This window comes from Rhinatrema bivittatum, chromosome 10, assembly GCF_901001135.1.
Source record: "Rhinatrema bivittatum chromosome 10, aRhiBiv1.1, whole genome shotgun sequence".
Taxonomy (NCBI): domain Eukaryota; kingdom Metazoa; phylum Chordata; class Amphibia; order Gymnophiona; family Rhinatrematidae; genus Rhinatrema; species Rhinatrema bivittatum.
Window position 1 is genome coordinate 20,596,810 of NC_042624.1, and position 25,410 is coordinate 20,622,219.

Below are 25,410 nucleotides of genomic sequence, written 5' to 3' on the forward strand. Positions count from 1 at the left end.
AGTAGATGGACATCCTGACCATGTGGTTAACAGAGGCCCTAAAATTTACCACATCTGAAGGAAAAAGTAATTATTGAAAGGGCACATCGGTTGGGGAGACAAGAGGGAGAGACAAGACCATGGGTGGTTATTGCAAACTTTTTAAATTTTGTGCATAAGCAGGAGATGCTACAAGCATACAAAGAGATAGAAAGTTGTTTATGACTCTCAGAAAATTAGAATCTTCCAGGATTATTCTCTTAAAGTGTCACAGCAACAGAAGGATTTCACTCTGGTCTGTAATTTGTTAATTCAAAAACAAAAGCATTTTGTTCTTCAGTTTCCAGCCCGTCTCCGTATATGGCATGAGGGCACCATGGAGCTTCAAATCGTGACCCCTGGTTCTGCTGATTTTTTTCCTACGGAAAAGGTTTGTTGTTGTCTTTGGATCATTAAAACCTTTCAAGTATCTGAAAGTCTGTATCATATCACCTCTGCTCCTCCTTTCCTCCAGGGTGTACATATTTAGATTCTTCAATCTCTCCTCGTACGTCATCCGATGAAGATCCTCCACCTTCCTGGTCGCCCTTCTCTGTACCACTTCCATCTTGTCTTTGTCTTTTTGTAGATACGGTCTCCAGAACTGAACACAGTACTCCAGGTGAGGCCTGACCAAGGGGGGGGGGGGGGGGGGGGGGGGGGGGGAAGAGCAGGGGAGGTAGGGGAAGGGAAGGGAACGGGGGAAGCCAGCGTGGGCTCGGTGCGCGCAAGGTGCACAATTGTGCACCCCCTTGCGCACGCCGACTCCTGATTTTATAACTTGCATGCGCACATGTATGCCTGCGTGCAAGCTTTTAAAATCTACCACTATGTGCGTAAATGGCTTTTGAAAATTGCTACGATACTTACATTTATACACGTAATTCCTTAGGTGAATTTTCAAACACTCAAATTAAAAACAAATTCACATCCCTATTTATAACATTACATCTCAGGAGACAGCAAGAAAGCTTTGACACTTTAAGATTTCCCTCTTCATAATTTTCTAGGGTATCTTTCAATAGATTGCTGTTTTACAGTCATATTGTGAAGTATGAAGGGATAACATAAGGAAACACTGTTGTATAAATGGAATAGTGTCAAAACCCTTCAAAATGTAAGAAAACATGGGAACCTTAGGCAAGAGGAAATAAAGCCAGAGATCTAATAGGATCTTATTTACTTATTACATTTATTAGATACCTAATTTAAGCAATGTACAATTGAATAACATTAAATAGAAAAATACCAAAAACAAGACAAAAAAAAAGGTGAACCATATCTGCATTGCAACACGAAGGGCAGATTAAATGGGCCTGGTGATCTTTGTCTATTATCAAATTCTAAAGATAGGAATATTTTCAGCTTGTTCCTGCAGAATAACTTAGCATGAAGGGATAATACAGATGCATATGCCTGAAAAACGTATGTGCACTTTCACAGACATAAATATTATTTCACTTTTTTGAAACACATATACATAGACTCTCTCACATGCACTCTTTCACACATTTTCATGCTTCTTGTACATAAACATTTTCATGCTTCTTGTACATAAACTTACACTGAGCTCGGAAGGTTTCCTTGCACTGTCACTGGGCTGCTTGTCCCTGATGCTGATGTCACAAAGGTGAACTGTTATGACATCTGAAGATATTCCCAGCGGGTGATCCAACCTGCTTCTAAATGTTCCAGTTAAAAAGGACTAAACAGCAACACTTTGTGAGCTAAAGCAGGCAAACAGATGAGCTAGCAGGGGAGCTAGAAAAAAGAGACGACAGCACAAGCATACAAATATCAAGTATCACACACTACAGAAAAAGAGCACACAGACTCATTATCATAGAGTGAGTGCAGTAAAAGGAAGGAACATAGGCAGAGAGAGCCTGGGAGAGAGAGATGGAACCAATGCAAAATCTAGGAAAATACAAAGAAACAGATTGAGAGATAGGAAGACACCAAACAATATCTAGTACAGAGGAAGATATTGGAGAGGACGCTGCTGCTGTACAGGACAGAAAAAGGATGTGACACTGTCAGTTCTCTTGATTTGTGTTATGGTAGTCAAGTTCTGGACTGCTGTATGGCAGTACAGCTGCTGCTAGCAAACTCTTCTCCCATGCAGGTATGCTTTAAATCCTGGGAACGTGGCAGTTTGTGGAAAAAGGGGGGGGGGCACTTATGTAGCATATAATGTTGCATTATGTTGGTCTCCAACCCCTGAGCTTCTTGCTGCTTTTCACAACGGCCCTGGCTGAAGTCAGCCTAGGATGCCCAGAAAAGTGTACTTGTGAGCTACTGCTGGTGAACTGTAGCCAGAAGAAGCTATTACAATTTCCACTTGCTATCCCAATGGATACCAGGCAGCTAGTTCTGGCCAGGAACATCATCTCCTATTTACCCTCAGTGGAACTCAATTTGTTGATTGATCTGGTCTATCTTGATCTCAGCAGCAACACCATCAGCGATATAGAAGCCACTTTCATCAACATTGTGCGACTGGTCTATTTGGACCTGAGTTATAATAATCTGAGTGAAATAGACAGCCGTGCCTTTTACCTGCTAACAAGCCTGGTAGTGCTGAAGCTGTCCAACAATCCCAACTTAGTGCAAATCAAGAAGGATGCTTTTGCCAACAACACAGGACTAAGGGAGCTATACCTTAGTAGGACTGGCCTGGTCTTCCTGGACATAAGCACAGTCAGTGAGCTGCCCAACCTACGCACCCTTGACCTCAGCTCCAATCCTTGGCATTGCTATTGCTCAATGAAAGATTTCTTCAGCTGGATCAATGAAAGCAACCTCTATTTTCCAGGTAAGTCTGGAGGAGTTGGAAAGTTGTTTCTGGAGCACACAAACATTTCAAAAATCTTCAGAGATGTTTTAATTCTCTGTTAAAGTGCATTGCAGCAATATTAGTTTTAGGAGAGCTGGCGTCAAAAAAGAGTTGGCATTTTTGTGAAAATTTGGGGAAACATCTGGTAATTGGGTTTTTTGTTTCAATTTGTTTATTTGTACTTTTGATCTGGAAGCTTTTTATTCTGTACATCACCTTGCAATTAGTCGATGACTGGGAGGTGGTCTAAATATGCTTTTAAATATAGACTGTATGTCACTATTGCCTATACCAGAGGTTTTTAATCTATAATCTACAACCAAAAGCAAGGCCACAAAGTAAACCTCATCAGAGGTAAAACTTAGGATAGTAGGTTTAGAAGCTGTGGAAGGCTGTTTTCAAAGAAACAAAGTTAAAAGCTTACATTATATGACCTATAAAACAGAGCAGGTTTACTTCTGAGTAGTCACCATATCCAAATGTATTGTTGGAACACATGAAGGCTAAGTTCCACTGGTCATCAGGATGGTGAAATTTTAGAATTACAGTGGGGCTGATGCAATAAGTGCGCTCAGTCTAGTGCATAGGTTAACCCATGGTTGGATGCGTGTTTTGGATGTGCTAGACTAACACTTGATGCAATAAAGGGATTAGCACGTCCAAAACGTGCGTCCAAACAAATATGTAGCCAATAATGCTCATCACCTGTAATTTTCATGTGAATGAGGATATTAGCTATTACCCCAATGCAGAAAATCCCCTGGCGCCCAACACACTATTGTTAATGCGGCAAACTTAACAGCAGCTCCAGAGCTGGCATTAAATCACTCAGCCCTTTCCTTGAAGGGGTTTATCACTTTGGAGGGGTGAGGGATGTATGCACCATGCCCCACGGATGTGCTGCAGAGGATTCCTGCTCTTCAATCGATAGCTGCTTGACAGAGATTGGGGAGAGGGTTATAAATGAACTTTCTCCTCCCCCCCACCCCAAATTACTTGTGTGATCTCCAGTTTAAAGTATCAGGGGATGTATATGTGCAGTGCCTCAATTCGGTTTAATTTACATTTTATTTCCAGCTCCACAAATCAGAGCAATCGACTTCCAGAAACAGTTGCTTCTGTTTTTTTTCTCTTTGAACCATTTTGGGGGCTTGCTGCTTTAACTAATAAAAATGGAGATCGCTTGGTGCAGGGCATTTGTTCCTAATTTTTGCAATATACGGTGACCCCTCCCCCCATTTGCAAGTTGTGTACAGGATTTCCATACCATAGTCACAGGATACACAGAGCCCCCTCTCGAGCCTGGAGATTCTGATTGGTTGCTACTTTCCATCCTTACGGGCACACAGCCACATCTCCTGGGTGCACGATGCATTTGAGTGCTAGGGACGCACAATTTTCCCTAGCGCATCCTATAACAGGGCAGCTCAATTAAATACAGCATCAGGCGTCCAAGAAAGGTAGATGTGCATGTGTTAGGAAAACAGGCACTCAATATGAATGCATGCTTTACCGTGCATCGGCCCCAGTGTGTGGATAAGCAGAAGACTTGTTGAAGAGCAACATATTTCTGCTGTATTCTTTTCATTGAACTTATCTCTATGCTATTCAGGGATTTGTAGCACTGTATTTTCTATTGAAAAAATAGGATAATACATCTTAAACTGTTTTAGGATGGGAGGTAAAACCCTAAGCCTGTGTTAATAGAAAATAATTTATTAATAGTGATCATACATCAATCAAAACATTCTTATGTAATCAGCAAGTTTGTTTTTTCTTAACTCTGAAGAGTTAGTCTTTTTTGCTAAATTTTCTGTAAATGACAGCAGATATAGACTATACGGACCATCCAGTCTGTCCATGCACATCTCTGTTTCCTCTCCTCAGGGCTTCTCTGTGCTTGCTTCATGACACAAAATTGTGCAGAGTAGTTAAATCACAAGCAGATTGTGATAAATTGCAGGAAGACCTTGTGAGACTGGAAAATTGGGCATCCAAATGGCAGATGAAATTTAATGTGGATAAGTGCAAGGTGATGCATATAGGGAAAAATAACCCTTGCTATAATTACACGATGTTGGGTTCCATATTAGGTGCTACAACCCAAGAAAGAGATCTAGGTGTCATAGTGGATAACACATTGAAATCGTCGGTTCAGTGTGCTGCGGCAGTCAAAAAAGCAAACAGAATGTTGGGAATTATTAGAAAAGGAATCTACCTTATAAATGGCCTGTGGCCGACGGCCCGCAAATGCGCAGTAGAGCGCAGCTCTACTGCGCATGTGCGGGCAAGGACGTCGATCAGGAAAAAAAAAATGGCGGTGGGGCCGCAGGAGCGGGAGGAGAAGCAGCGGCGCCGCGCGCGCGCGGTGCCGCTGCTTCTCCTCCCCAGATCTGCCGGCAGATCTCGGGGGGGGGGGAGGGTGTCACTCCCGCGCCCCCCGAGATCTGCCGGCAGGAGCGGGAGGAGAAGCAGCGGCGCCGCGCGCGCGCGGTGCCGCTACTTCTCCTCCCCAGATCTGCCGGCAGATCTCGGGGGGGGGGGGGTGTCACTCCCGCGCCCCCCCCCCCCCGAGATCTGCCGGCAGGAGCGGGAGGAGAAGCAGCGGCGCCGCGCGCGCGCGGTGCCGCTACTTCTCCTCCCCAGGTCTGCCGGCGGATCTCGAGGGGGGGGGGTGTCACTCCCGCGCCCCCCCCCCCGAGATCTGCCGGCAGGAGCGGGAGGAGAAGTAGCGGCACCGCGCGCGCGCGGTGCCGCTACTTCTCCTCCCCAGATCTGCCGGCAGATCTCGCGGGGGTCACTGCCGCGCGGCGGGAGTGACACCCCCCCCGAGATCTGCCGGCAGGAGCGGGAGGAGTCAATGGAGCCGGGTGAGGGTTGCGGGAAGTCGCGCTTACGGCGCCGGGAGGAAATGGAGGTGGGTGAAGGGAGGGACTGAGTGGGAGGGAGGGAGAGGGGGACTGAGTGAGTGGGAGGGAGAGGGGGGACTGAGTGGGAGGGAGAGGGGGGACTGAGTGGGAGGGAGTGAGGGAGAGGGGGGGTGAGAGACAGAGGGATGTAGCCCGTTTTAACGGGCTTTACGGCTTGTGATGAATAAAACGGAAAATGTCATAATGCCTCTGTATCGCTCCATGGTGAGACCGCACCTTGAATACTGTGTACAATTCTGGTCGCCGCATCTCAAAAAAGATATAATTGCGATGGAGAAGGTACAGAGAAGGGCTACCAAAATGATAAGGGGAATGGAACAACTCCCCTATGAGGAAAGACTAAAGAGATTAGGACTTTTCAGCTTGGAGAAGAGACGACTGAGGGGGGATATGATAGAGGTGTTTAAAATCATGAGAGGTCTAGAACGGGTAGATGTGAATCGGTTATTTACTCTTTCGGATAGTAGAAGGACTAGGGGACACTCCATGAAGTTAGCATGGGGCGCATTTAAAACTAATCGGAGAAAGTTCTTTTTTACTCAACGCACAATTAAACTCTGGAATTTGTTGCCAGAGAATGTGGTTCGTGCAGGTAGTATAGCTGTGTTTAAAAAAGGATTGGATAAGTTCTTGGAGGAGAAGTCCATTACCTGCTATTAGGTTCACTTAGAGAATAGCCACTGCCATTAGCAATGGTTACATGGAATAGACTTAGTTTTTGGGTACTTGCCAGGTTCTTATGGCCTGGATTGGCCACTGTTGGAAACAGGATGCTGGGCTTGATGGACCCTTGGTCTGACCCAGTATGGCATTTTCTTATGTTCTTATGTTCTTATGTTCTTTTTTGAATTCTGATACTATCCTTCTCTACCACCACTACGGAGAGACTGTTTCATATGTCCAAATTATTTCTTTAGATTACTCCAGAGCCTTCTGCTTATTTATTTGATTTATATTCTGCTTTTTCAGCATTTCAAAGTAGATTATATTCAGGTATCCCCAGAGGGCTCACAATCTAAGTTTGTATCTGAGGAAACGGAGGGTAAAATGACTTGCCCAAGGTCACAAGGAGGTATTTAAATGTCTTATATCTCCCTTTCCATCCTTTTCTTCAATGAATAAGTAAGTCTGTCCCCATATGTTTTATGATGGAGATCATTGACCAATTTAGTAATTGCCCTCTGGACTGACTCTATACGGTTTATGTCCTTTTGAAGGTGCAGTCTCCAGAATTCTACACAGTACTCCAAACGAAGTCTCACCAGAGACTTACACAAAGGTAATATCTCCTTTTTCCTAGTGGCTATTCCTCTCCCTACACATCCATCCAAGCATATTGTATTTCTTACTTTTGCTATTGCCTTGTCTACCTGTTTGGCCACCTTAAGATCATAAGATATTATCATCCTCACACCATGCTGTTGTGCACAGAAGAACTTCACCCTCTATACTATACTGCTTCCTTAAATTTTTGCAGCTGGATTCTAGACTATTCCTTCACTAGATCCCCCTCATATTTTTCATAGTTTCAGGGTATTTACTCTGTTACAGAGTTTGGTATCATCCACAAAAAGACAAACTTTTCCAGTGTTACTTATGAAAATGTTGATGGAACACCAAATGACTGCTACCATGAATTTCAAAACTAGTTAAAGACAAAAGAGCAAAAAAATGGAAAGTGGACCCATATGAAGAAAATAGTCAAAAGAATAGCAAGTTAGATGAGAGAATTTGAGAAGAAGCTTGCCATAGAGACAAAAACTAATAATAATAACTTTTTCAATTACATTTTAAGAAGGTCATTCGATGACCAAGGAGTAAAAATGGTACTCGGGGAGGACATGAAAATAGCATACAAACTGAGTGATTTCTTGGCCTCAGTCTTTACTGAGGAGGATGTTGGAAACATATCCACACCAAAAAAGTTTAATGGCAATTATTCTGAGCAAGTAAAGTAAATCTCCATTACAATATAAGATATAATAGATCAAATTGACAAACTAAAATGTAACAAATCATCAGGATCAGATGGTGTCCACCTAGGAGTCTTGAAAGAATTCAAACATGAAAATGCAAACCATTTACTAGTAATATGTAACCTATCATTTAACATAAGAACATGCCATGCTGGGTTACACCAAGGGTCCATCAAGCCCAGCACCCTGTTTCCAACAGTGGCCAATCCAGGCCATAGAGCCTGGCAAGTACCCAAAAACTGTCTATTCCATATTACTGTTGCTAGGAATAGCAGTAGCTATTTTCTAAGTCAACTTAATTAATAGCAGGTAATGGACTTCTCCTTCAAGAACTTATCCAATCCTTTTTTAAACACAGCTATACTAACTCCATTAACCACATCATCTGGCAACAAATTCCAGAGTTTAATTGTACGTTGAGTGAAAAAGAACTTTCTCCGACTAGTTTTAAATGTGCCACATGCTAACTTCATAGAGTGCCCCCTAGTCTTTCTATTATCTGAAAGAGTAAATAACTGATTCACATCTACCCATTCTAGACCTCTCATGATTTTAAACACCTCTATCATATCCCCCCACAGCCATCTCTTCTCCAAGCTGAAAAGTCCTAACCTCTTTAGTCTTTCCTCATAGGGGAGCTGTTCCATTCCCTTTATCATTTTGGTCGTCCTTCTCTGAACCTTCTCCATCGCAATTATATCTTTTTTGAGATGCAGCGACCAAAATTGTACACAGTATTCAAGGTGCGGTCTCACCATGGAGCGATACAGAGGCATTATGACATTTTCCATTTTATTCACCATTCCCTTTCTAATAATTCCCAACATTCTGTTTGCTTTTTTGACTGTTGCAACACAATGAACCAACAATTTCAATGTGTTATCCACTATGATGCCTAGATCTCTTTCTTGGGTGGTAGCACCTAATATGGAACCTAACATTGTGTAACTATAGCATGGGTTATTTTTCCCTATATGCATCACATTAAATTTCATCTGCCATTTGGATGCCCAATTTTCCAGTCTCACAAGGTCTTCCTGCAGTTTATCACAATCTGCTTGTGATTTAACTACTCTGAACAATTTTGTATCATCTGTAAATTTGATTACCTCACTCGTCGTATTTCTTTCCAGATCATTTATAAATAGAAAAATGACAGCAGAAAAAGACAATACAGCCTATCTAAACTGTCAATCCACACCAACTATTTCAGCTTTATATAATCCTTACCACTCCTTCAGAGTTCCCCTGTACTTATCCCATGCTTTCTTGAATCCAGATACTGCTCTTATCTCTACTACCTCCATGGGGAGGCTGTTCCATGCATATTTCCTTGGATTACTCCTGAGTCTACCCCCTTTAACCCTCATCCCATGACCGCTTATTCTAGAGCCTCCTTAATATTCAAAGAGGCCCACCTCCTGTGCATGGAAACCTTGGAGATATTTTAATTACTCTATCATAGTGGTGGATGCCTGGAATGCCCTTCTGGAGGAGGTGGCAAAGACAAAAACAGTGAAAGATTTCAAAGGGGCATGGGATAAACACTGTGGATCCCTAAAGGCTAGAGGATGGAAATGAAGAATAGAGTGCATGGGGGTAACTTGCTGGTGTGGCAGTTACTACCCTTAACCAATAAGCCTTCATACTGTTGATGTAACTCCATCATTGCTCTCTGCTTCAACGGCAGGGAGAAAAGGGTAATTAGAGTAAGACAGCAACCAACAAGGACATTGAATTTAATGGTCTGGGAAAACAAATAAGCATGGGGGTAACTTGCTGATGCAGCTGTTACTACCCTTAACCTATTGGTTATTATTAGCCTGAAACTTTTGATGGAACTCCAACATTGCTCTCTGTTCAACAGCAAGAGGTAATGGGAAATTGGACTCAAACAGCAACCAAAAAGGGCCCTAACTTTGATGATCTGGGAAACTGATAAGTAGGAGGGTGATTTATATGGCATGGCAGATACTGCCATAAGCTTGCTGGGCAGATTGGATGGACCATTTGGTCATTTTCTGCCATCATTTCTTTTTTCTATGTTATCATATCTCCCCTATCTCACCTTTCCTGTAGGGAAACATGTTCAGAATCAGATCATTGTCTGTCCCCATTTGCTTTAAAACAAAGACCACAGATCATTATAGCAGTCACCCTCTAGACTCCAACTGGTTTATATCCTTTTGAAGTTGCAGTCTCCAGAATTAGACATAGTATTCCAAGTGAGGCCTCATTAGCAACCTATACATGGACAATATCATCTCCCTTTTTCAACTGACCATTCCTCTCAATATGAACCCAAGCATCTTTCTGGCTTTTGCTGTCACTTTATATTCACCTGTTTGGTTACCTTAAGATCCTGTTTTTCCTTTGTACTTAGAATTTTATTCCCTATACTGTAACTCTCCCTTGAATTTTTCTCAATCTAAATGCATTTTTTAGCATTAAATCTTAGCTACCAGTTCCTAGACCATTCCTAGATCCTTCTTTATATATTCTACACCTTCCTGGCTGTCTACTCTGTTGCAGATTTTGGTATCATCGGCAAAAAGACAACTTTTCTTTACAATCCTTCCACAATATTGCTCATAAAAATGTTGAAAAGAACAGGTTGGTCCAAGGACATTGCTTGTAATGCCTCCTGCCTCAGAGTGAACTCCATTTACTACTACTCTTGTCTCCCACTCAGTTTCTAACCCATTCAGACTCTTTAGGGTGCATACCAAGGGTGCTCAATTTATTTATGTCTCCTATACGGAACCGTGTCAAAATCTTTCCTGAAATCCAAGTACAGTACATCCAATTCTCTGGTTACCCAGTCAAGGAAATTGATCAGCTTCATCTGATAAGATTTACCTCTAGTAAAAACCATGCTGCCTTAGATCTTGCAGTTCAATGGATTCCAAAAATTGCACTATCCTCTGTTTCAGCAACAATTCCATTAATATGCTCAGCAAAGAGGTCAGACTAATAGGTCTGCAGTTCACAGCCTCCTTCTTACTTTCACTTTTGCAAATAGGATCCACATCTGTCTTTTAGTCCTCTGGAACTACTTCCAATTCTAAAGATGTATTAAAGAGGTCATCCAGTGGAACTACCAGAACTTCTCTAAGTTCCCTTAATATCCTTGGATGTATCCCATCAGGCCCCTCACCTTATCTACTTTTAGTTAGCTCCACATGACACACTTTTCTGAAAATTGAGTGTTTACCTCACTTCCAGTGTTGTTTGTGTTTATTTTATGTGGACCTGGTCTTTCCACAGTGAACACTGAACAAAAAATATTCATTTAGCAATTTCACATTTTCTTCATCAACCCCTACATACAGTATTCCTCCCCTTTACCTTGGAGTCTTATAATGCCACGTTTGCACTTCCTCCTATCACTAACATATTTTAACTAAAGTCTCGTCTCCCTGTTTTAGCGTATTTGTTATTTATTATTTTATTTGAATCTTTGCATTCCCGACTACTTTCCCAGCTTCTCTTACCTTTTTCAGATATTGATGCCTGTCTTCCTTTTTCTGTTATCTCTTGTAGTTTAGGAATGCTAATCTTTTTCCTCTACTTTGTCAGCTACTTCTTTATAAAATCATAGTGGCCTCTTTTTCCTTTTTACTTCATTTATTTATTTATTTATTTATTTATTTTTAACTTTTATATACTGACATTCTTGCATTAAATGCAAATCATGCCGGTTTACAGTGAAACAGAAAAAGCAGGAAAAAATTCCTTAGTCGAATACAATGAAATAGCTTAGTTAACAAAGGAAACATAAATATAAATTTTTACATATACACAAAGGTTTGCACGAAGGGGTGCACAAAGGGGGAGCCCCTTTGTCACGTGACGCCTGGTGTTGAGGCTGTCTTAACTGTCCAATGTTAGTGACGTCATGGGGGGGCGGGTCTAATGATCGCAGCACTTACATCGCTGCTTCTTTCCAGTTCCAAGTGAAGATCAAGTTGTTTCCTTCACTTCCCCTCCCATGACTGTTGGGTGAGAAGTGCTGCAGGGTGCCCCTTGATGTTATCTGGCTTCCCACACATGACGCCTTCATTTACTTTCCTAACAAAAAGATTAGTTGTCTTTATATCTCCTTTTAGTTTTGTCCACTACTCTTCTACTTCCCATAGATTTTCCCATCCAGCTAACAACTCCATGAGGTACTGCTCCATTTTAACAAAGTTAGTTTTCCTGAAAACTAGAAGATGGACAAAGTAACAATGATTTTGAAAAAGGGCTCCAGGGATGATCTACAAAATTATAGACTGGTGAGTCTGACATTGGTGTCAGGCAGAATGGTAGTAGCTATTCTTACAAAGTTACTGATCCTAATGGGAAATAGTCAACATGATTTTAGCAAAAGGAAACATTGCCAAACAAACCTATTAGATTTTTGAAAGTGTAAATAAATGTTGATAAAGGTGAGACAGTTGATTGTATTTTCAGAAGGCATTTGACAAAATTCCCCATGAGAGACTCCTCAGAAAATTAAAAAGTCATGGGATAGGAGGCAGTGTCTTATTGTGGATTGACAACTGGTGAAACAGAGGGTAGGACGCAATATTCAGTTTTACAAATTGAGAAAGATCATTGGTGGAGAACCATAAAGATTGGTACTGGGTCCTCTATTTTTTAAGGTATAAATAATCTGGAAAAAGAAACAAGTAAGGTGATCACATTTTTAGATAACACAAAATTATTCAAAGTTGCTATAACAGCAGTGGATTGTAAGGAACTGCAGAAGGACCCTGAGAGATTAGGAGACTGGGCAACTGAATGGCAGATTAAATTTATAAAGAAAATGCAAACTGATGCAAATAGAGAAAAATAATCCCAACTACAGGTACACAGCACTAGGCTCCATATTAGAAGTCACCATCCAGTAAAAGGACTTTGTGGACAATACATTGAAATGTTCAGCTCAATGTGCAACTGTGATCTTAACAGCAAATAGAATGTTATGAATGATCCAGAAAGGAATGGAAAATAAAACGGAAAATATTATATTGCCTCTATATCGATCCATGATGTAATAAATGCACCTTGAGTATTGAGTGCGGATCTGGTTGCCCCATCTCATTGAAACATAGAAACATAGTAAAGATGGCAGAAAAGGACCAAGTGGTCCATCCAGCCTGCCTATCAAACTTAAAATAGTAACGGCCACTCTGTGAAGGTTACTCCCATATTTCTCTTAAGGGTGATAACTGTCGCTCTGTGCAGTTATCTCCAAACCTTATGAAACCACTAAAAATTTCAGCTAGTAACATTTTTTACTGGGTGATGAGTTTTCTTGAAAATTCAGACAGTGTTGCTTGACGTGCTTTGCCTATGGACTTGGCCATAGAAACAGTCGTGTGCTTTTCCCTCAAATCTGTATATCAGTTCCCCAGACCATCAAGTTGGGGCCCTTTTGGTTGTTGTCTGAATCCAATTCCTCTTTTTCCCTTAATGCTGAAGTGCATTTAAAGTTGCATTTAAAGCATCAGTTGCATTTAAAGCATCAGTTGCATTTAAAGCATCAAGGCTTATTGTTAAGGTTAGAAATCTCCAAGCCTTCTGTTAAAGGTAGTAACCGCTACACCAGAAAGTTACCCCCTATGCATGCTTTCTTCATTTCCTTTAGGACTTGGCTGTAGAAGCAGTCCTGTGCTTTTTCTCTTATGTCTGCATGTCAGTATCCCAGATAACGGTTGTCGTTTGAATCCAAGTCCTCTTTTCCCCCCGCCATCTAAGCAAGGAGCATCTGTTAAGGGTAGTAACTGCTGCACCAGCAAGTTACCCCCCCCCCCTTCATTCTTTTCATTTATGTCCTCTATCCTTCTAAACAGGGAGCAATGTTGCAGTTGCATTAAAAGCATCAAGGCTTATTGGTTACGGCTAATTGTTACGGTTGTGGACCCTTGGGCCGGCTGAGACAGTTGGAGGAGTGCTGTGGAGACCCACAGCGAAAGTCACAGCCAAGAGGCAGCACAGAAGAGACTCTGAAGAGACTTCACCTCCGGAAGTCCGAGGTCCCCCCAGGAGGAGCCCGTAGGGACCCGGACCACTTGGACTTAGGTGGGACCCTATGCGACCAAGGATCCGGGCAGCATCCGAAGAGGTGGGCCCAGGAGGCAAGAGAGTCTTCACCCTCGGAAGCCCGCGGCTCCCCCGTGAGGAGCCCAAGCCGCTGGGACTTAGTAGAATCCTCTGGGCCAGCAGGAACCGGATACCTGAGGTGGTGGCAGAAGTCGAAGACGGAGTCCAGGAACAAAGCCGGGTCAGGAGCCAGGAATCAGAGATCCAAACCAAAGCCAGGGGCAGAAGCTGAAGACAGAGTCGTGGGACAGAGCCGGGTCAGAAGCCAGAAGTCAGATGTTGAATACCAAAACCAGGGATGGAAACTGAAGATAAGTCAGGAGACGAAGCCGGGTCAAAGCCAGAAGACGGAAGAGATGATCCAAGATCCTACGCAGCAACTAGACACTCCGAAACAGAGGGAACCTCTTGCAAGGCACTGAGGGAGTCCAGATGCAGGGTTTAAATACCCTGAAGGCATCTGATGTCATCAAAGGTAGGACTGAGGTTTTCCCGCACTGGCCCCTTTAAGTGGGACTTCTCTTCACGCGTGCGCGCGCGCGCGTCAAGGGGGCAGGGCCAGCCGCGGCGGATCTTCGGCGTCTCTCCCGAGGAGGGAGAGACGTGCTGGAAGGCCTGCAGGCCCACAAAGGCCCCAAAACGGACCGGGGCATCCTTGAGGTAGGTGGAGGGACCGGGGCACGGCCCGGGCCCGCGACACTAGTAATTTCCATGCCTTCTGCTAAGGATAGTAACGATTGCACCAGCAAGTTAACCTCTTGCACATTTTTCTCATTTTCATCCTCTAGCATTTAGAGATCCATAGTGTTTATCCCATGTCCCTTTGAATTCTTTGTTTTTGTCTTTACTACATCCTCCGGAAGGGCATTCCAGGCATCCATGAACCTTTTTGTGAAGAAATATTTCTTGACATTGGTTCTGAGTCATCCGCCCTGGAATTTTATTTTGGGACCCCTATTTCTATTGTTTTCTTTCCAACTGAAATATTTGAAGTTCATGCATCATTAAAACCTTTCAGGTATCTGAAGGTCTGTATCATATCTTCCCTGCACCACCTTTCTTCCAGGGTATACATATTCATATTCTTCAGCCTCTCCTCATAGGTTTTCTGATACAGACCCCACACCATTTTGGTCATTCTTCTCTGGACCACCACCATCCTGTCTCTGTCCTTCTTGCAGTATGTTCTGCAGAACTGAACACAGTACTCCAGGTGAGACCTCACCAAGGACCTGTACAAGGGCATTATCACCTCGTTTTTCCTGCTGGTTATTCCTCTCTCTATGCAGCCCAGCATTCTTCTGGCTTTAGCTATCGCCTTATTACATTGTTTTGCCATTTTCAGATCACCAGACACTATTACACTTATTCCATGCACATCAGTCTTTCACCCCACATCAGTCTTTCACCCCTCATCACCCTCACCACCGCCCTATTCTCCTATGTAGCAGAACTCACAAAATCCACTACCCCATCCCCCCAGGAAGATAATAGCATAGAGAAATGCAATAAACTCGCAGATTACTTTAAAAATAAAATCAGCAACATTCTCACTCGCCTCCCCCCTAACCCCACTCCCATCGATCTTCCACCCACCACCAACAACATTAACCTCACATCCCTTGATCTCACCACCACGATGGAAGTCGAATCCATCTTAAGAAAGATGCGGCCAGCCACCCACATCGCCGACAACATCCCATCTAAACTCCTCCTCAATATTCCTTCCGTCATAGCAAGACCCTTAGCGGATATCATAAACTGCTCCCTCGCCTTCGGGACGGTTCCTGACCCGCTCAAACTCGCCATTGTAAAGCCCCTACTGAAAAAGCCCACCCTTGACCAAAATGACCCTGCAAACTATAGGCCCATCTCCAACCTGCCTTTTATTTCTAAAATCCTGGAGAAAGTGGTCAACACACAACTTACCGACTTCCTAGAAGACAACAATATCCTCCACCCCGCCCAGTACGGCTTTCGTAAAAACCGAAGTACGGAAAAGCTCCTTCTTGCATTAACAGATACCATCCTAAAAGGTATGGACCACGGCCAATCATACATTCTAGCCCTCCTAGATATCTCAGCAGCGTTCGATACGGTGAACCACAAAATCTTAATATCACGCTTAGCAGAGATAGGCATCGCAAACACAGCCCTATCGTGGTTCTCCTCTTACCTTGACCACAGAAAATATTTAATCAAACTCGATAAATCCGAATCTACACACATTCCTCTTGCACAAGGCGTTCCCCAGGGCTCCTCCCTTTCCTCCACCCTCTTTAACATATATCTACTCCCTCTTTGCCACCTCCTATCTAAACTGGAACTAAAATTCTTCTTGTACGCTGACGACGTACAAATACTTATCCCCATCCAAAAATCCCTCAACGAAACCCTGCACTTCTGGGAAACATGCCTTGCATCTATCAATTCCCTCCTTTCCAACCTACACCTTGCACTCAATACCTCAAAAACTGAAATTCTTATTATTACTAATCAACCCAGCCTTTCCATCCAACAAACGCATCAAAACACTTCACAAAATCTCACGCATCCACCCACTGTCAGAGACCTAGGAGTTTCCCTAGATACTCAATTAAGCTTCAAATCTCACATCAACTCGCTCCTAAAAGGGGGCTTCTATAAACTACAAACCCTCAAAAAACTAAAACCTCTCCTCCACGTACACGACTTCCGCACTGTTATGCAAACCACCATGCTATCAAGACTTGATTATTGCAACTCACTGCTAATAGGCCTTCCCTCCTCCACAATCAAACCCCTCCAAATCTTACAAAACGCCATGGCCCGCGTCCTCACAAACTCAAGAAAAACTGATCACATCACCCCCATACTTCAAGACCTCCACTGGCTCCCAATCACCTATCGCTCTCAATACAAAACACTCACTATCATACATAACACACTATACAAAAATAATTCCCCATGGATCGAAGATATGCCACACTTCCGCCAGGCCAACCGCCCCACCAGAAACGCCCTTGCTGGCACCCTCTACACCCCCTCACTCAAAATCGCTCACCTCACCACCACCAGAGAGAGAGCCTTCTCCATCGCCGGCCCCACCCTCTGGAACTCCCTCCCTGCCGAGCTCCGACTAGAACCATCACTTAATCAATTCAAAAAAGGAATCAAGACCTGGTTATTTAAACAGGCCTATCCCAACACGTCACAATCCTAGCTTTGTAACTCCTTCGCAACACTTTTATTTCCCCACACCCTCACTGTTTCCCCTGCCTCCTGCCCCCCCCCCCTCACCTCCCCCCACCCACCTCCACCACCTTCCTTCCTCTAAGCAGCTTCCTCTTTCTGTTACCAACTCACCATCCTCACCGTTACCCACAGCTCACTTGTACAGTTTCACCCCCCTCCCCCCCCACTTATTACACCCTTCCCCCCGCCTCTTGTACAATTACTCATAATGCTCGCCATATCTCGTGTACAGCACCCCTCCCTCCCTCCACCACCCTACCCTCTTCCCCCCTCCCTTTTATTGCCCCTGCTTCCCCTGTCACCCTCCGCCTCCCCAGCCCCTCCTCCTCCCCCTCCCCCCCCACGCCTCACCTTCCACCCCCCGCACCACCTCCCCCTGTAATTAATTAATTTTGTCTAACTTTGTATAATATTATCTAATTCTTCTCTAATATGGTTTATCATATAATTCTAATATGGTTTATCATATAATTCTTCTCTAATAAGGTTTATCATATATAATCGCGTTTTAACTGTGATGCATGTTGGCACCACAGTAAAGTTAACCTACCTTTTAACTATTTATCTTTCTTCCACCTATCATTGTAATTTCCTTTCTCAGTTACATGTAAACCGACATGATGTTTTTTACGAATGCCGGTATATAAAAGTTATAAAATAAAAAAAAATAAATAAATATAGTTATTTTGGATTAACACAACCCAGATGCATGACTCTGCACTTCTTCGACCACTTCTGCCGAGTATTTGTGACCTGAAATGGCCATTGTCAGAGACAGGATAGACCTTTGTCTGACCCAGCATAGCATATTCTTATGACAACAACTTAAGGTACTTGGATTTGGATCCTGGAAGATCCTTGGGATGCATGGAGATTACCCCTGGGGGGTGATGATGTCAATGCAAAATGTGTTCTAGCTAGTCTTATTAGGTCTGTTGGATTGTAGATTAATGTTCTGCATTCAGAGCCACAGCATGACGTAGGTAAGTACAGGCTCAAGTGATCCCACCCTTGGATGAACTAGCTTGCTCCTCAGGACTTTGAGAAGGAACTGGGAACATCTCTGTGTTCTCTTCCCAGCATTTGGACTACTTAGCCTTGTGGACTCAGTGAAGTTTTTTTATCTGTTCCTAGATTTATTATTTATTTATTTATTTATTTTGAATTCTTATATACCGACATTCTTGTATGATTTACAAATCATATCGGTTTACAATACAACAGAACAATCGCGGCTAAGGCGTTACATTAAAACAATGATGTTGAAGTATGTTGAAATATTGACATATAGTTTGTGTATTCTGCCTGAAGTAAAATTGAAGATTTACCTTATACCTAGACTCTGACCTAGGTTATGAAATATTAAAGTGAGTGATGTAACTGCAGCCTGGTTTGTGTTCCTGAATAATATATATTATATAAGCTAGGTCCTGCCTTTGTTTTAGTTATATGTGAATAAATTCTTGTTTCAATGTTAGAACTCTGAACTTTGCTTATAACTGCAGGGACCCCAACCTGACAGCAACATATCTTCATCCATTGCCACTATAACCCTGTAACCCCACTTCTCAAGTCACTACACTGACTTCCCATCCACTTCTGCATACAGTTCAAGCATCTCCTATTCACCTCTTTGTTTTGTCATTCTTCAGTGCCTCACTTTCCTCTCCTATCTCCCCTTTCACCTATCCTAGTGACCTCTATTCATCATACAAGATGCCTTTCTCTGTGCCCTTTTCCTCCATCACAGGCTCCTGACTCCATGCTTTTCACCTCTCTGATCCATATTCCTGGAATAGCTTTTCTGAGTTGATGTGTGATGCCCCCTCTTTGGCCATATTCAAATTCTCACTAAAAATCTATATATTTTGATGCATTTATTCTTTAGTTTTCAATTATTAGTATGCATCTTTACAAATATGCTGAAAGAGTATAGTATGCTCAGTCACATGTTTTAGGTTGTTTTTAAGTGTTAAATGATATCTCCTCCTGATCAGTATTGTAGATTTTTACTGTAATAAGTCAATTTCCTGAAGCATCTTATTTGTCTGTTAACTGGATCTGTATAGTACTGTGCAAGCCCAATATTCAGAGCTTTCTAGATAAGAAACTTAACCGGATATAACTTATCTGACTAAGTTACAAGGAATATTCAGCGGCAAGGGTATGCCGCTGAATATCCATGTACAATTCGTTACTTAGATAAGTTATATCTGACTAAGTTAGACCTGCTCTATGGCAGGTCTAACTTATCCGGTTAACTTAACCTGCTAAGAGTGAATATTGCCCTGATCCACCCACTGTCCACCTGCAAAGTTCTCCGGCTAGGAAAGAGCCAGATAAGTGACTTATCTGGCTATCTAGTAGCCGCTGAATGTAATCGGATATTCAGCGGCTGTTAAATAGCTGGTTAATTCCTATTTTTTCCAGCTATTGAGTGCTGAACGTGCTTTGCATATCAAGTCTGTATGTCTAGCAGCACTATAGAAATTATAATGAGTAGTGATAATTATTTATTTAATTTATTTATTTTTTATTTTTATATACTGATATTCCTGTACAAAACTACAAATCATACCGGTTTGATTTAGAAAGTCTGATACCAAAGCCTATCTTTCCTGTGACATTCTGCATTATACACATTATCCCCTGCAGGGATGGGTGACATCCTGCATTAATCCCTGAAATCTGCATTACACACATTGCCCCCTGCAAGGAATCTTATCCTACAGAAATATGAAGAAATAAAGCAGAGTGTGCACAGAGCTAAGAATGAGGCTGAGAAATGTAGAATGCTGCAGCTTTAAGCTCTGAGTGCCTGCCTGCAGGAAGGCTACAGACTGTCAAAAGGTGAAGAAAGGAGATAGGAGCATTCTGTAAGTAAGAAGAAACCACCTAACTCAGCTCTGGAAATATCTTCTTGACAAAAAGTCTAGGGTCAGTGCCTGCGGGGAGGATTCTCTCACCAGAGTAGATTTTAAGATGCAAAGTTAATCTCCCTATGGACCAGGACCATTAAAAATGCAAATTGTTTTGACATCCAGTCATTGGTTTTGTAAATCAGCTGCTGTGCAAGTTTTCTTTGTTCCTGAGAGATGAGGGAATAAGTGACAGGACTCTCACTCCTTACTGATGAAAGCAGTAGAATTGCTAGCAATGAAATTTAAGTTCTAAATCTATCCACAAAACAGGTACAGCCCAGCAATACAAGCTCCCCTTACATAAAATAGCAGCAGTGCTAGGACCCTCACACCATTGCACTACTACAGAATAGATATATATTTTTTAAAGATCTTTTATAAATTTAAAAATGAATAACCAGTTAGCAAATCTTAAGAATCAACAAATCATAATACAATAACAAACACGCACAATAATGGCCCTCTTTGGATTAGGAAGGAAGTCAGATACAGCAGCATGATAAAGTAAAATAAATCTAACAAAAAATAAAACTAAGCAAAACAACCATAAAACAAAAAGTCCATATATTATAATGTTCATATGAGTTAAAATCGCATGCCCTTATGAGCCATGTTCAGAGTTTTCTAATCAAGTCCACAACTCCTGTTCCCCAGTTGAGGAAAGGTTTCCAGGTTTCAGCAACATTATGTTAATTTTCTCTTATTTCTTATATTAACTTTTTTAAAGCATATGTATCCCAAATTACCATCCAGACTTCATAGGAAGCTTTAGTAGGATTTCCTCTCTTTCAAAACTAATTATCCATTTTGCTGTTACTAACATATGATTAATCAACGGGATTCCCTTCTTAGACCTAAGTGATATCTGCTCCTTTAGAGAATCAAACAAGATAATAACAGGCCCATCATGTCAGGCCTCAAACCAAATGATTGTAATTACATGGCATTGCCACTATATATATATAGAATAACATCTCTTTTCCTCCACACATCCTCTAACAGATGTAAGAATGTTTGCAGTCAATCTTATTTAGTCAAATTGGTTATTGTAATAGCATATATTATATATAGGTCTGCCTAAGAATTATTTGCATGCCTCACAGCTTCTACAGCATGCAGCTGCAAGGATTTTGACCAATAAAAGTTGTATAAATCATAAAATCATATCACCCCTGAGCTTATGAATTTATACTGGCTGCCAGTTAATTTGTGTATGCAGTTTAAGGTCTCAGTTATTCAATTTAGAAAATCCCTGTGGTCTGTCAAAGAAAATCTCTCAGTATGTCCCCAACAGAAATCTGTAGTCTCAGGAGGCTCATTTACTATGGATCCAGTAGTGCACTCATGTAATTTGCAAGTTACCAGGTGAAGGGCTTTTACAAATGCGGCTCCAGATATTTGGAATGTCTTATCACGTGATCTTTGAGTACTATCTTATATTAAATTGTACAGGAAGCAGGTCATGGAATTCTATTTTACTATTGAATTTACTGAATAACTTACATATTGTTTTCAATTATTTTAAACATTGACTGAATGGTTGGTATTTTTATGTATTATGATTATAAAAATTGTTAACCAAACTGAACACTGTAAGGAGGATGCAGATTATAAGTGCTGCTAAATAAATATCCAATTTAAATTTAACTGGTATATAATATCATCTACAATATGTACTAGGGATGTGCACAGAAACAAGTTTCAGTTTGTTCATTTGTTTTGTATGCCCCAAAATTCCATTTTGTTTGTTTCATATAAAAAAAATGTTTATTTGTTCATTCATTGCCCATTAAAATAAATAAAAGAAGCAGTACATACTATTTTGAGCTCCAATATTGAGATTTTCTTATGAATTCTAAGGAACTTGTGGATAGACATCATCGGAAGAGTATTCCAAGATACCAAGACTGTCAAAGTGAAACTGAAAGTGGCGTGAATAGCTGAAGGCATCATTTCAGCAAAAAGTATCCCAAATAGAGGCAGCCACACCCCAAGACACGACTCCAATGGACTAAAAGAGGTGCAAAGCAATGCCATAGTAACACAGTATAGTAATATTGTATATGACAGCAGATAAAGATCCAATGCTCCATCCAGTCTGCCCAGCAAGTTATTTAGGATATTAACTGCCGCTCCATGCAGGTTATCCCCAAGCAGAGATCTTACACCCAAAGTTAACAAGTTACCCCTTTTCTTCATTTCCATCTTCTAGCCATTAGGGATCCTCTGTTTGTGTCCCACGCCCTTTTGAATTACATTACCGTTCTTGTCTTCACCACCTCTTTCAGAGGGCATTCCATGCATCCACCATCCTTTCTATGAAGAAATATTTTCTGATGTTGCTCTTGAGTCTATTTTCTTGGAATTTCAGTGTATGGCTCCTAGTTTTACAACTTCCTTTCCATCGGAAAAGTTTTGATTTTTGTGCAGCATTAGTATTTTTAAGACATTTAAAAATCTGTATCATATTTATCTCTTTAAGATATTTATAGCTCTCCTATCCACAATTCTAGGTTGATTACAGTTAAACATTCATAAAATCAAACAAAACAAAAATCACAGATAATAAAATATCTCAGACATAACTAGAAATCAAAGAACAATAAACATAGCAAGCATAAATGAATACTAAAAGACAAATTATATAAAACTGTAGACTAAAATGAACACATTATATAAAACCCTGATCCCACCATCCATTATCAACATCAAATTGAGATGCTGTGACATGTTAGAGCTTTTAATTCAGCCCTTATCTCCAGGTTACAGTACAAGCTTGCACCCATCAATCTCCCCATTTAATCCTGCCATAACTCACTCACATAACTGTGGAGCAAACTAACACTACATGTAGACTTGTTAGAATAAATAAGCCTTCTAGGGGGAGATCCAAGATGGCGAGCTACAGGGAGGATGTGTAGAGTCTCTCTCCCTGTTTGCCTGCAAAAAACTTTCCTATGCCTCACTCGGGGCGAAAACAGAGAGCCCATGAGAGGCTGATCATGGAGGCCTCCTCGGGCACAATTCGGGGGCCGAAGGACGCTCACCTCCTAAATTGTGGAATTTAGGAATCCTGCTGGAGCAGGATGTATTCTAGAGTGGCAGATCTGATCGTTCAGGCAGGGTGGTTCAGAGCGGAGCATCCGTGGATGAGATAGCGCAATGCTCCTGGCAGGATGGATCCCAGTGGTTGATTTGTAAGGTGTTCCAATCAATGGACAGTTTATATAATCTGAGCCAGGGTAATCCAAGTACCAGAGGGCTGGATGCCTTAGGTAATGCATAGAACTGAAGATTTTCTTGGTGAGATCCTATCTGCATGGAAAGAGGCGCGGTGGCTATGTGTTCTAGTAAGGGTTCTCCAAAAATGGAAGAAATAACAAGAGGAGTAGTCAAGTTGGTAGTAGGGCAGCTACATTGGTATAACAGTGAATCTTGAATAAAGTTGCCGCCTGCTCCATTTCATTTTTTTTTTTTTCATTTATTAAAATTTATTGATCGCCTAACACAGAATAGGCCTAGGCGATGAACAAAAATACATACATAATAAAAACAATAATGAACACACACTTCAGACAAAAATTTTTAGTTTCCCAGAAACTGAGGGAAAAATACTACCAAATAATGGTATCTATGTCCCTAGATCAAATTATTTATTATTCGTCAGTTTGAAGTGAATATTTCCTGAAGGTGAGGGACACTGATACCATCAGATACCATCAGTTGTGGAGAAGAAGCAGGATAGTGAAGAACTACCCTTCCAACTAGATGTGTTTCTTCAGTTTCCCATTCTAATGGGGCACTAACAAAATGTCCCTGTGCTATGCAGAATAGGCAGAGGTTATTCTGTCTTCACTTTTGCCTCATCGACCGAAAGTTGAGTATTATCCAACTGCATGGGTTCTTCAAAGGCAACAACCTTAGGCAGTTCCAGGATGGAGTCCAAGGAACTCAGGGGTTTAGGAGCTATGGGAGGAGCTCGATGGGAGGCCTCTTAAGCTCGTTTCTGAAATTTCAGATCAATTTGAATAGCTAAGGCAGTAAGTGCTTTCGGGGTCGGAGGAAGGGCTTGTGCTGCTAGTTCATTTTTTTATTCTCCCGGATAAACCTTTCCAAAAAATGACGGTTTGGCTATCTTCACCCCAACCAAGTTCAGAAGCTAGAGTACGAGACTTGACCACATACTTGCGAACTGAGCAAGTGCCTTGCTGAATATGAAGAAGTTCTGTGGTGGCGGATGAGACACGCCTGGGTTGATAAAATAATCAGGCAAAATTGTTATGTGAAGTTATCCAAGTTCCTGAGAAATAAATCATCTTGTTTCCCTAGGGGAGAAGCCCAGGTGAGAGCAGGACCGTCCAACAGGCATCATCTTGATGCGATCAGAAAATAAGTGTGCTGGCTGTAACTCAAATTGCATCTTGCAAATATTGAGGAACCCTCTGCACCCCTTAGGATCACCACTATACCTCGGAGGTGGTGGGAGTTGAATCATGGATACTTCGGTCCAGATAGGTGCCATTGCAGGATTCACCAGAGTTGGAACTGGGACTGAAGCTGGACATTGGATCAAATCATATCTAAGTGCTGGGACAAAGTCAGTAATAACCTGTTTACTTGATCGAGTTGCTGCTGGGCTTGCTGAATGAACTTGTTCAGGACACCATTTAATTCAGTCTTTTTCTCCTGTATCTGGGAAGCCAATGCAGTGATGGCCCATCCCGGAGACGTGTTCACTGAGCTCATGGACTCAGCAACCTGTTCTGAATGATGTGAGCATGACCCTCTCCTGCTGTAGTGTAGTTGAGATAACCTTGGAGGCAGGGCCCAAAGGCTTGTGCCGACGGTGGGTGAATGAGACTTGGCTTGGGCCAGCCTATGACAGAGTCCAGGAGGCTATGTGGAAGCAAGGCAAAGACTGAAGATAAGAAGTAGATGAATCTGAAGACAAAAGCAAAGCTATGGCTGAGGACAAGGCTGTGGCTGAAGCTGCCAACAAGGCTGAAGAAGTAGACTGGAGTAAGGCTGAAGAAATGGAGCAAGGCTGACTGAAACAAGGTTGACTGGAACAAGGCTTGATAGACAGGAGACCTTTGCTGAGGCAAAGTTGGATTGTCTGAAGAGACCTTTTATAGGGCAGAAAGTTGTGATATCATCCAAGGGTGTCACAAGCTTTTTACACCAAAGGCCCTTTAAATGTAAGTGTTTTGTGCATGCATGCCTCGGAAGAAGCATTGCAGGAGCAGCAACATTTGCTGCGTGTTGGTTGCTTCCAGCCGTGTGAGATTGTTAGTGGTGTTTGAGGTGAGTGTAACTGCTTGCGGAGCCATCCTGCGAGTGGTGAATGTAACACACAGATGTTTCAGACTAAATCTCCTCATTCATTCCAATATTAATATTAATAT

General features: G+C 42.0%; 1 protein-coding gene across 1 annotated transcript in view; it reads left to right on the forward strand.

The window, feature by feature from the left end:
- The first annotated feature begins 2,211 nt into the window (after positions 1 to 2,211).
- Positions 2,212 to 25,410, forward strand: part of LRRC52 (leucine rich repeat containing 52) — a 111,311-nt gene continuing 88,112 nt past the window's right edge. The window contains exon 1 of the mRNA XM_029618764.1: positions 2,212 to 2,833. Coding sequence (XP_029474624.1) covers positions 2,212 to 2,833 — 622 coding nt within the window. The remainder of the gene's footprint in view (positions 2,834 to 25,410) is intronic.